At 37.6% G+C, this 13,260-nt stretch overlaps 1 protein-coding gene across 1 annotated transcript in view; it reads left to right on the plus strand.

Moving 5' to 3' along the window:
- Positions 1-13,260, plus strand: part of wdfy3 (WD repeat and FYVE domain containing 3) — a 287,240-nt gene that overhangs the window by 220,433 nt on the left and 53,547 nt on the right. Inside the window, exons 43-47 of the mRNA XM_055664858.1 lie at positions 1,067-1,227; positions 2,358-2,435; positions 5,598-5,828; positions 8,279-8,447; positions 10,726-10,889. Of these exons, the coding sequence (XP_055520833.1) occupies positions 1,067-1,227; positions 2,358-2,435; positions 5,598-5,828; positions 8,279-8,447; positions 10,726-10,889 (803 nt within the window). The remainder of the gene's footprint in view (positions 1-1,066; positions 1,228-2,357; positions 2,436-5,597; positions 5,829-8,278; positions 8,448-10,725; positions 10,890-13,260) is intronic.

Consider the following 13,260-nt stretch of genomic DNA (forward strand, 5'->3'; position numbering starts at 1 on the left):
CAGCACCACTTCACACTGAGCTGTCCGTGATGCCTCTGCCATGATCCGTTGTTCGGATAAAACACTGTTTGAAATAATTTGAAGTTTTGAAATTAATCCTCACAGCCTAATGTACATTTTGGGCTAAGATTTGATCCGTGCACAAAGCGCAATGTAAACGGAATGGAATCTCTATTAACATTCTGAGACTCTCTACATAATGGAAGTGATCACATTCGGCCCTTCGAGCCAGCATTGCCATTAAATATGATCATAGCTGATCATCCAAAATCAGTACCCAGTTTCTGCTTTCTCCCCATATCCCTTGATTCCGTAACCCTAAGAAATTTAAACATTGGAGGCTTTTTATAGTGAAAAAAAACCTGCATGGCATCATTTTTACCATGTGATGATTTTTCCACACGTCGGTAGTCGTTGTTGGCTCAAGAGTAACTCGGGAGAGGAACTTGGAACATCGCAGAAATTAGAAGTAAATGGCAAACTTAGCCATACCCGTGGGAACTTGGTTAAACTCTTGAACATAAACTTGGAATCTCGTACACAACCACTAGTCTGATTTTTTTCTTTCACTCGGGGTCACTCGTGGGTCAACTCGCACCGTGAGACGGGCTTTACTCAATGGAATGTGCTAAAGGCATGATAGCGGAGAGGGTGTATATTCCACTTCTGAAACTGAAATAAGTGGAAACAAAACTCGGAAGTAGAGAACAATGCACAGCCACTACTTGCACACTAAGTGCAAACATAGGGGGATGTGTTTTTACTGATCATCTTTATCTGAATGGTGCCAGACAATACGTAAATTGTATAACATGTAATGAGCTATAAAGAGTAATTTAAAATAATAACTAAATGTTTTTAATTTGCTGTGATAATTGGGATGATACTGAAATAACTTTGTAGTTTCAAAAATGAATATTGTTTCTATTCAGGACTATATTTTCATTACCATATTTGACATCCATGGCGACCAAAAATTCTAGTGCACAATTGCATGCTTGCCAAAATTGTTAAAAACTCCTGGAATACCATTTGGAGATCTAAAATTTATTTTTTTCTTTGATAGCTCATGAGAAAAAATATATTAGTCGAGGAGATGCAACTATAGGTCCTGTGACACAGTCAAAACTGTCACGAGTAAGCAGCGGATTTGGCCTGTCAAAGTTGACGGGATCCAGACGGAACAAGAAGGAAAGTGGAATCAGTAAAAATAACCTCACATCTCAGGTTGGAAATTCTCTTTAATTTGATCATTTGTCTTTTGTCTCTAATTAAAATAGGGTAATTTGTTGATTTTTTTAAAATGTATTATCATAACCTGAGAAGTGTTGTGGGACAATGCCAGTTGGTGGGAAACCAGGGGGGAATTGCGGGAACCCTGGTTGAAATTTACGAGTCGTCATTAAATACAGGAGAGGTGCCGGAAGGAAGAGTGGAGGCTGGCAAATGTTGTGCCTTTATTCAAGAAGGTTTGCAGGGAAAATGCTGGGAATTATAGGCCAGTGAGCTTAACATCTGTAGTTGGAAAATTGCTAGAGGGTATTCAGAGGGATAGGATATACAGGCATTTAGACAGACAAGGGCTGATTTGGGATCGTCGGCATGATTTAGTACGTGGGAGATCTCTGGTGTCTACGTTATGTTGGCATGACCGTGCTTATTCTGGTGATAATATAAACAGCACTGTGGTGCAGCTGGTAGATATAGAGCTGCTGCTTCACAGTGTCAGACTTGTGACCTCGGGTTTCCTCCGGGTGCTTCAATTTCCTCCCAAATCCTAAAGATGTGCAGGTTTATGGGTTAATTGCCATCTGTAAACTCCCCCCTCGTGTGTAAGGAGCAGTTGTGAAAGTGAGATCACATTAGAACTGGTGCGAACAGGTGATGGATGGTCAATATGGACTTGGTGGGCCTGTTTCCGTGTTGAATCTTTCAATTTAATTAAAAAACAGGTTTATCCTGATACAGGTGGTTTTATCCTGAGTTATATGGATACCAAATTTACATTCTCAGTGAACCACAAACCTTGCTAATCTATCTATTTTCTCATTCTTTTTTTAATAAATATATTAAATCACTGGAGCCCTCCAGCATATTACTCATTCGCCTTCATAAATTGCATACACTAAACAATATAGCATTATCATGCTGATAATGGATGAGTTTAGTCATTCAATGTCAGATAATTTGACTTTTCTGCAAGGCATCTTCCTCGTGAAATAAATTCACAGGCCAGAGACTCGGGGCTACAATGTTTTACCCAATTGTAAAGAATAGTTTTTCAGAACTGCTTATGTGCTCTTATCAAAATGTGTTTTTTTTTTCCTCATAAACATGAATATTTCTCTTTCATTTAGGAAATATCTCAGTGGATGTTTACTCATATTGCTGTTGTGCGAGATTTGGTTGATATGCAATATAAAGAATATCAGGAGGTAAATACAAAATTATTTCCTTTACTACTTTTTTCTCTGTGCTTCTATTCTCTGATTCTCTCCTGTACATTAATATTCACAGTCTTAGATGTTTGGCATATATAATCCAAGTTAGAATTCAAAGGTTGGTGCACTATGGTATCTCGATCATTGTATGGTATAATGCAGAATAGATAAACATCAAAATCTATTTTGCTACAGCATTATACAATATCTTCAAGCATTAGACAATACATTCCACATTCACTCTATCCAGGCCTTTCATTGTTTGGTAAGTTTCAATTCCCTCATCCTTCTAAACCCCAATGAGTACAAGCCCTGTGCTGTCAAATGATCATCATATGTTAACCTAATCACTCCTGGGATCATTCTTGTAAACCACCTCTGGACCCCCTCCAATGCCAGCACATCCTTCCTCAGATATGGGCCCCAAAACCAAAGGCTTTCTGAAAATCCAGGTAGACCACACCCACTGACTCTCCTTTGTCGATCCTGCTATTTGCTTCCTCAAAGAATTCTAACAGGTTTGTCAGGCAAGATCTCCCTTTCACAAAACCATGCTGACTTCGACCTAATTTTCATGTGCTTCTAAATTCTCAGAAACGTCATCCTTTTTCCTGAACTTTAAAATCTTACCAACCACTGAAGTCAGGCTAACTGGGCTATAGGTTCCACAATTCTGCTTCCCTCCCTTCTTGATAATTGATCCCTCATAATATGGCTCTACATGATAGCTAAGGCCTAAAGTTTAAATCAAGTTTAATTATTTTAATGGTTTAATAGATTTTTAATGTGTCTAGATGTCAAGAATAACTTTTGATCATCTTGATTCAGTCAACTCTGAAAGATCATTCAACTTTGTTAAGCACATTTACAAATGTTCAAAGAGTTAAGCCAAATCTAGATTAACTAATAATTAATCGTTGTGGGCCACTACAAATGCCTACCACTAACAGATCAACAGAGTATGCAATCTTGCTGGCTTTTCACTCTACACTGGACCACTTTTACAGTAACAGCACACCAGTCTGTTGGTCATTGACTGCAGTTCAGTATTCAACACTATTAACCCCTCAAGCCTTATCATCATACTCTGAAAACTGGGTCTTTGCTCATCCCGAAGTAATTAAATCTTCGACTTCCTCATCAGCAGACCACAAGCAGTACAATTTGGCAAGTTTCTTCTCGATAATCGTCAATGCAGGAGCATCTCGGGTCTGTGTGATCTACTCATTCTCTACCCAGACACATTTCCAATGTCATCTATAAATTTGCCAATGCTACCATCACTGTTGGACGAGAAACAGGTCGCAATGAGTCAGGGAGGGAGATTGATGATCTCATTGAAGGGTTCCAGAACAATAATCGTACTCTCAACATCAACAAAACCAAGGAGCTACTTGTTGACTTCAGGAGGGGAAAACCAGGGATCCACTAACCTGTCTGGAGCTGTGGAGACGGTCAATGATTCCTTGACGTGCATACCTCTGAAGATTTGTCCCAACACACAGACCACAGAGAAAGTTCATTAACTCCTCTACTTCCTTAAAATATTGAGAGGTTTTGGTGTGTCATTGAATACTCCCTATCAATCTTCTGCAGGTGTACAGTAGAAAGCATGCCAACTGGTTACATCACAGCCTGGTTTGTTAATTTTAATGCACAGGGCAGAGACATAAACAATTAACAACTGTATTCATCATATATGACAGAAAAGGAATTTCCTGCAACTGGTTTTATTTGTGAATACAAAATATAGCTGATATATATCTGTGGTACAGACAGCTACATTGGTTTCGGACTTGCTCTGGTTATATTAGTTAACATTTATTGTTGATACAAAGTTATTTAAGCATGACAATCACCTTTGGATCAGATGAAAGTGTTCAGATTTGTTTAAATTATGCTGTTAAATCTAGATTATCACAGACAGGCAATAGATGCATGTTTTATATTTATTTGGTATTGGGCTAACATTTTATATTTTAGCATACTGATATCCATCTTGGTTCTTGGTTTCTTGGTCTTCCAAAATATTCCAAATGCAATTTAAACTGGAGGTGGTGAAGGGAGGGCTTAAGCCAGAAAGGGTTATTGGGAAGAAAGAGCTACTTTAAATTTAGTTGCATCTGGTTGGGTAACTATAGTTGGGTGGAGATTATTCCATGCTTTAATTGTGCGGGGGAAGAACTAATTGCTGTATACATCTGTCTTTGTAGCTGGGATCACAAATTGGATTGAATGCCCTCGTCTGCTCCTAATTGGTTTGGGTTTGGTGTAGGTCTTGTAGTCTATGTCGAGCTGACCATTTAACATTTTGTAAAAACAGGTCAAACGGTGAGCTTCACGTCTGTCTTGGAGAGGGTTCCACCCCAGAAAATTCAGAAGTTTGGTGACACTCGCTTCTCTCTCATAGGTGTTAGTAACAAATCGAGCTGCCTGTCTTTGGACACGTTCGATGGAAGAAATGTTTTTGTTTGTGTATGGGTCCCATGCTGCAACTGCGTAGTCCAAATGAGGTCTAACGAGGGTGTAGTATAGCTTCTCGTTGACAGAAGTCAAACAATGATGAAAGTTGCGCCTCAGAAAGTTTAGGACGCCTGTTGCTTTCACCGTTGCATGAGGAGTCTGACCATTCCAACGCAGATCATTCTGTAATTTGATGCCAAGATACTTGGTTTGTTTGGATTCTTCAAGGGTGGCACCAAGTATATTGTAAGATGTTTCGCCTGGATTCCTCTTTCTGGTGACACGCATAGTTTCACATTTCACAGTCTGACATGTAGCCGCCAAGGAACGCAGGGGCGATACATACTAAGGGACTGTGGTACACTGTGAAATCGACAGAAGGATTGAGGGTTGGGTGTTTATGCATGCTATTTTCATGATATTTATTTTAGTTGTTTATCTTTTAATATTTTATCTTGTATGTATCGTTAGCTTTTAGAAATGTTTGAATGGTGCACTGACTGGCTGACATTTTTAAATTTCGTTGTACATGGTTCATGTTACAATGACAATAAAGAAACTATTCTATTCTATTCTACATGCACTGTCAACTGTGGGACCATACGTAGACAGGTGTGGGACCTTATAGACACATTTGCATTCCCCCTACCAACAATAATTAACAATTAAATAATTATGTTTGTGACTTTGCAGCGACAGCAAAATGTCCTGAAGTACGTGACTGAAGAATGGGCTCAGATAGAGTATGAACTATTGCGAGAGAGGGGCTTATGGGGGCCTCCAATTGGATCATATCTTGATAAATGGATGTTGGAAATGCCAGAAGGTCCCTGCCGAATGAGAAAGAAGATGGTGCGAAATGACATGTTTTATATCCATTATCCCTATTTACCAGAAAACGAGCAGGAATCGACCAGTCTCCTGGTAAGTATTGCAGAAGCTGTTGCTAAAAAGTCGTGTGAGATAACATGATGCTGAAAATCTAGTTTTATGCAGTGCATTACTTTGGTTTAGTATTTTCAAGACATGAATAATGAAGACATTTATGAGATCAATAAAATGTATAAACTGTTGGTCTTGTATCGCATTAAAGTAACTAAAATAAAGTGTCTGATAAAATATCCTGATTTCTTAAATATTATCGAATTATGTAAATATTTTACTTTAAATAAATTATTCAAGTTACTTTGCTCTACAACTGATTTTAGTTTTGTGGAATTATATACTTTATTGACAAAATTATCAACTAATTACGATATTTAAATTACAATTTGTAGGAATGTGCTTTTTTAAACTCTGGCTCAGGTCAGGACAGATAATTGTGCAGATAATTTATGTGGTTTTCGTGGTTTCTTATTCTGTGTTGGTGGCAATAAAATGTAAATCTGTGTTCTTGTATCCAGAAGAATCTTTGTTTTTTCCTCATTGTACTTTGTACTTCGCAGTGGAATAATATTTCTAACTCTCTTAATCAATAGCTTATTCCAGGAAAGGGAAAATGGAGAAACTAGATATATAGTAATCAATTTGATTTTTCATGATCTTGGTATTAAAATTGGGTCCATGCAGTTTTATACAGAATTAATTTTGTTTATTTTTCCAAGGCTTTAAGAACAATTATTAACTCACTTGAAAATGTTAAAATAAAGTTATTCTGTACGTGAAGTTATGTAAGAGTAATGTGCTTAAAGGTGCCAGTTGTAGCTCAGTTGATAGCTAGCATCAGAAGATTATGGGTTGACCTTGCACTGAATGTAGGTCATGTAAAGCAGTCACCCAATCGACTTTTGGTTTCTCCAGCATAAAGAAACCCACACGTGCACTATATGTAAAGGGGAGTGGTTGTTGGCAGAGGTGGAAGAGCATGGAAGGAACAGTTTCTTCAATGTGCTGAGAAGAAGGGAATATGTATTTAGTGATGGTAGGCTGTTGAAGGTTGCAGAAATTATGGAAGATGATCTTTTGAATGGGGAAGCTGATGGTTTGAAAGATGAGGACAAGAGGAAGTCCATCCTTGTTCGGGCTGGGAGGAGAAGAGGTTGACAATCCTATTAACTAAAATGGAGGGAAAACACGGTGAAGAAAAAAGCAAGATATCTGAAGCACAGTGTGGACAATATTGTCATTGGCGCACATACAGATACATAAAACTGAGAAGAGAATAAAGTCATTTGAGGAAACAAAAAGGTGTAGTCAAGATGGCAGATACTCTGTGGATTTGTATGTTGCTTGTTGACCTATGCCGTGAGATGGAAACAGAAAACAAAAAAAAAAGAAAATGAGTCAGTTTTGGTCCGTGAAAGAGCTGGAAGGAATTTGGCAGCAAAGGTGGTGAAAGGGTATGAAGCTGAGGTTTATATAGCATAGCAAAGGTAACTGGGTTATCATTTAAAATATTACATGCTCTAAACATGTTAGATTTTCAGCTACTACTCTGTCATGTAAATTGCTACATTTGAAGTCATCTAATTCATGTTCAAAGATGTTTGAAACTTTGCTGCCACCTACCTGCTTTGTAAACATTATGCATAATCTACCTAATGTTAATTACTTCAGTGCTGCTTTGTGATGCTGAAAATCTGATTAGTATTTCCTGTATTCTCAACACCTTATTTTAGTATGTCACTACTATTAAAGTATCCGAGATGCCTTGGTTTGATGATGGCAGGATAGTTTCTGAAAAGGTAAAGAAGAATAACAGTGGTTGCTTTGCCATTGAAAATTGACATTGAATGGACCTGCATGATGGGCACTAAAGCACATCTAAATGATTGGCTTCTTGTGGTACTTTTTTGAGCTACAAGATGATGATTCACCCTTCACGTCAGGATTTGTTTATTTTACACCCGTCACCAAAATAGATCTTTGTAGACTGTTCTAAACTGCACACTAATAGGCTTTATTGGGCTAAGTCTCACTGGAAGTAACATCACTGCTGTTTTTGTGGGCTTATGATTTAAGCTACATTGTTTCAAGCTAAGTGTGGAACTGTAATTTGACTTCGATAATCTCCCTTCCTCTTTTCCTTCATCCAGTCCCTGAAAAAACAGATACATTTTTAGATTATTTTTAAAAAGCTACATATTTACCAATTTCAAAATCATACCTTTTAAACTTCATTGTTGATTGTAGTTTCACAAAGTAAAGCATATTTTTCTAAAGCATGTTTATCAAAGAAGACTTCAACACATAGTGGTTCTGGTTATGTGATTTTGCAGATGATTTTCTATTGCGCACATAATAAACATGCCTGGCTACTGAAAACAGTTTTTATGTTTGTCATCTGCTATCTCGTGATATCTCATAAATAAGCTCAGGACAAGGTAGACAATCAGGTGTTACTCGGAAACACACTCTGTGTTTTGCTTTTTCAGAAACCTACTCGCTACCGTAGAGCTATAAGCTATGACAGTAAAGAATACTACATACGCCTGTCTGCTGGAAATCCAACCATGTGTCCAGATACAATTGAAGAGAGTTCAGAGGGTGAAACCACCCAGCATGAACCAGAGCATGGAGAGGACACTATTGCAAGAGTCAAAGGTAAATAATTTTATATTATCTAAAGCTGCATCATTGTCTAGCAACTGATATGCATCTTGACTTTAGTTCCAGTAATTGTAAATTAACATCTTTTAGATGTTGTAATTTCATAATTTTCTTTGTGATGGGCCTGTCCCACATAGGTGACTTTTTAGGTGAGTGCAAGAGACTCTGCGCTCGCTTCATGGTCGCCAGGAGTTCCCGCACTCTGGGCGCGGCCTCAGTATGGTCGCTGCAAATTTTTCAACATGTTGAAAAAAAAAATTTGCGACCAAATATTGATCACCATGGAGATAATTGTTAATCCTGTAGTCGTAGGTGCAATTGTTGTGGGGTCGCCATGTAATTGTAGGTAGTCGAGGTAATTGTTGGTAGTTTTAGTTAATCACCTTTGCTGACCGATCATTTTCATTGGCTCATTGGGGGAAAAAAAACATAAGCAGGAGTTTCCAGAACCAGGGATAACCGACCGGTAATGTTAAATGTTCGCCGAACTTCACAGCTGTGTATCTCAGGCTTATTAAAAGTTGTCTGGCTTCTAAAAAGTTGGCTCCACATGGACACCATGGTCTGTTATAATGAGGGTTTACTGTACATGTTTTTTTACCTACAACTGTTATGACTAGGTGTATAGAAAGATTTAAGTTTAAGAAAACACCTGAATTAGTAGCCTATTTAGCTACTGATCTTGTTTTGCGGTTGAATGAGATGGTTGATTTATGAGTCCCCTAGTCCCCTGTATTTTGTTTTTTTTCCCCGCATCACATTACTTTAGTTATCAAATATATGCCAATACCAGATTTGAAATTAATGGTTCCACTAGCATCATTGGCTATTTGCAGAAGAGATCCAAATTTCAACCATCTTTTGCTGCAGATGTGTTTTCAAAGTTCACTCCTGATTTTAGACGATGTTCCCTAGTTCAGAACACCACATATAGTAGAAATAATTTCACTTGAATCAACAAATCCTGTTGAATAATGTGATGATGATTTATTAAATATCTCTTTAACTATCTAAATTCCAAGGAATATGACTAATTTATGTAAGGTAGACACAAAATGCTGGAGTAACTCAGCGGGACAGGCAGCATCTTTGGAGAGAAAGGAATGGGTGATATTTTGGGTCGAGATGCTTCTTCCGACTTCCGACGTCATCCATTCCATCTCTCCAGTGATGCTGCCTGTCCCGCTGAGTTACTCCAGCATGTTGTGTCTACCTTCGATGTAAACGAGCATCTGCTGTTCTTTTCTACAATAATTTCTGTACTATGACTTATTATTTGATATTTGGTGCATATATGTCAAATTTGTATTTTTTGTGTGGAATCCCATCCAAATTCTTCTTTTTGGCGTATTGCACAGAACAGTCTGTGGCACTATAAATGTGGTCAATAGCACTTGAATCTTTGTGTTTGTGTCCATCAGCATTCCATTATCCCGGCAGATTATTTTCTGCTCATGATGTAAATAATCACTATTTATGGACCCCAATCCTTTGAAACCTCTGTTGCTTCTGGATTTCAACAATTTCTATCTTTTGTAGGACTAAAGTGGCTAACTACCTTCACCTTTACTGAAACCTATTATTTTTGGTGGGGTTTCTATTCATTTGAGCCAGTAATCTTATATTAATACTTTCATCGACACTGAATGCAAGGCTGGTTATCTTCATACCTTCAACAAAGCTGGAAATGTGGGCTTCCATCACTCTCTCTAAGTATTTAATTAATAGGATGAATGGTTGCAGGCACGAATGCCATTAACTATATTCTGCCAATGCAAGTATGTCCTTTTACGTCTAATGCAGCTCAGCCTTTACCCAAGCTGGGTCGATAATTTCCCTTAAATTGTGTGAGTTTCAGCTTTTGTTAAAAATCCTTTTGTTGGATTTGAAGGCGAGTCAAATAACATCAAGTACAATTCCTTGTTTACTATTTCAGTCGCTTCTTCAAAGCATTCAGTTGGTATCCTCAGCATGATAAAAGAGCATAGCAATCTGGACAGCTTCACAGACATTACTATCATAACCTGCAGCAAAAAGGTGACCCAGAAATGTTTTAAGGAAAAATGAATTTGAGATATTAGTGACCCCATGCAGCAAGGTGATTAAGTTTGTTAGAAATAATCAAGCATTATTGCCACAGTGTACTAATTATATCCACTTAGGTGGTTTTAATAAAATTAAAGAAATTAGTATGATTCTTTCTTGAGGCAATCTTGTAAGATGTGTGTATTTTAATTAATTTTGAAAATTAACACGAACTATAATTGCGTAGGGATTGTGAAGCCACCTTTAAAGCGTTCACGTTCTGCCCCTGATGGTGGAGATGACGACAGCACAGAACCTTTCCTTGACCAAGCTTCAGAAGGGAGTTCAGTGGAAGAGGAGGAGAAGACTGATAACCAAACACTGCTGCGATTATTAGAAGAAGGAGAAAAGGTACATCAACTAATTAATATCTTTTTTTTACAGGAGAAAGAGCTTGAACTAACTGAATTTTAAAGAAACAGGTTAACCTAGAAGAGATATTTTTCTTTTTTTTAAATACCAAAAACATTGTCTAAAAGGCTGCTCAATATTCCAGTTTTGTGGGTAAAATAGAAAATAAATTAGTAAATTGAAATACAGAAAGTGCTAGAGTAACTCAGCGGGGCAGACAGCATCCCTAGAGAACATGGATAGGTGACGTTTCATGTCTGAAGAAGGTCCCGACCCGAAATGTTGCCTATTCATGTTCTCCAGGTTTGCTGCTTGACCACCTGAATTGCTCCAAACTTTGTGTCTCTTTTTGAGTAAATTAAAAGTTCGGTAACTGAAGAGTAAGATTTTAATCCTGTGTGCTCCAGATTGATATAACTGTTGTTTAATGTTAAGGGAGATGATTTGGATCAGAGTGAGAGCCAAATAAATCACAGATCACCTTTGAGTCCCTAGCAAAATAGATCCACTGGTAATGGAGCAAATATATTTCAAATGACAGGTTTAATGTTGGTGATGTAAGTTTGCAAGATAATTTTCCTTTGACCATATGATATGAAGAAATTACTTCAACGTTTTTTAAATTAGTAGTTTCGTTTATTGTCGCATGTACTGAGGTACAGTGAAAGGATTTTTTGTTAGCTCTAGTCAACAAAAGAACGATTCATGATTATAATCAGCCGTCCACTGTACAGATACAGGATAAAGGGAATAATGTTTAGTGCAAGGTAAAATCTGATTAAACATTGTCCGAGGGTCTCCAATGAGGTAGATGGTAGATCAGGCCCACTCTCTAGTTGGTGACAGGGTGGTTCAGTTGCCTGATAACAGCTTGGAAGAAACTATCACTGAATCTCGAGGTATGCGTTTTCACACTTTTGTATCTCTTGCCTGATGGGAAAGGGGAGAAGGAGTGACTGGGGTGAGACTCATCGTTGATTATGCAGTACCCTAAATTTTGCAGTGGTAATTTTGAATCTCCTGTAATTTATCATTATTACTCTACATCTGAAAGTGACTTTGGGATTTCTGGACATGCACAGATTCTGAAGCTGTCAGTGATTTGGCCATTCTCCACAGACAGCCTATTCAGCCAAATTACAGCGATTTGTTTGAATTCATTTACAATTCATTTACAATCCAAGTGCTATAAAATACCTTGATTTTTTTTGCAAATTAGTTGAGGTTTAAATGTGTTTTTTAAATGGTGTGTCTTTGAAGGACAATGTATTTAACATGTAAGTGGTTTTCAAATGGAAAATATTTTTTAGAGCTGTCCTGATAGTTCAGGTTCTCCTCTAATCATAGTCATAGATAGTTCAGGTTCTTGTCTAAACAATATGTGGGACTTGCATTGAAAAGTGGTCAAAGGTAGAATCTGCTCATTTGCTTTGAAACTGATGTTTTGTTAAGATTTCCATGATTACATCAAAGAATCATCATCTGACATCAGTAAGTAAAGTAGAGCTGTGGATAAAGAGTAGAAAGGGAAATCAGTTCAGTTAGAAATCCTTGAAAGCTTCTGTGGTTGGCAAATGTGCTGGTGGGCTTTGCAGGTTGTCAAGGGGAGATTTCTGGTCTGGCTCTCACTAATCCTGGATGCTTCGGGTCAGTGAGGACATTCTCATATTGGTATCGGGTCAGTGGTAGAATGATATTTCTAAGTAGGAGGACCCAGTAGGCAAGATGTGGCCCGATATTTTAAAATGTAGTTAAAAATCTGTGCCTTGTGACCTGGATTTACTCCCCCTGATAAATCTACATAATTCACCACTTAACCGTCTTTTCTCAACCCCGTAACAATATTTTCACTTTTAACATTATATTCTCTGAGTTTGTTGCTCTTTCCCTCACTATCAGCTCACATTTGATTGTCCTGTAGTTCTTGCACAGATGAAAAGGGTAGTTATGAAGTTAGCAGTATTTTCCTAATTATCATCTCCATAGGCCCTTGCAGATGAATTGATTGCAAAGATAAGTAACAGAATAGGATGGACAATTCTAGGAATCATTACCATAAATACCCAGAGTAAGAGTGGGTTCAGCAATTGTAGCACTTTGCTCCTAGCAAATTCTACTGTTGAAAATTGAAATAATTATTTTTTGTCTTTTAACTGCAAATTTAAATTATGTTAAATTAACCAGAATACACCTTTTTTGGTCGGAATATTTTATTTTAAGTAGATTGCCATAAAACACACAGAAAAAACCTGGGAATGTCAAAAGTTCTAATTGCGGAAAAATGATATTAACTGATTGAAGGTCAGACTCTAAGATGCAAATAATTTCTTGCAAGGTCAACGTGTAAATTACTCTCCATGTTGCCATGAGT

Source organism: Leucoraja erinacea, chromosome 1 (assembly GCF_028641065.1).
Source record: "Leucoraja erinacea ecotype New England chromosome 1, Leri_hhj_1, whole genome shotgun sequence".
Classification (NCBI taxonomy): domain Eukaryota; kingdom Metazoa; phylum Chordata; class Chondrichthyes; order Rajiformes; family Rajidae; genus Leucoraja; species Leucoraja erinaceus.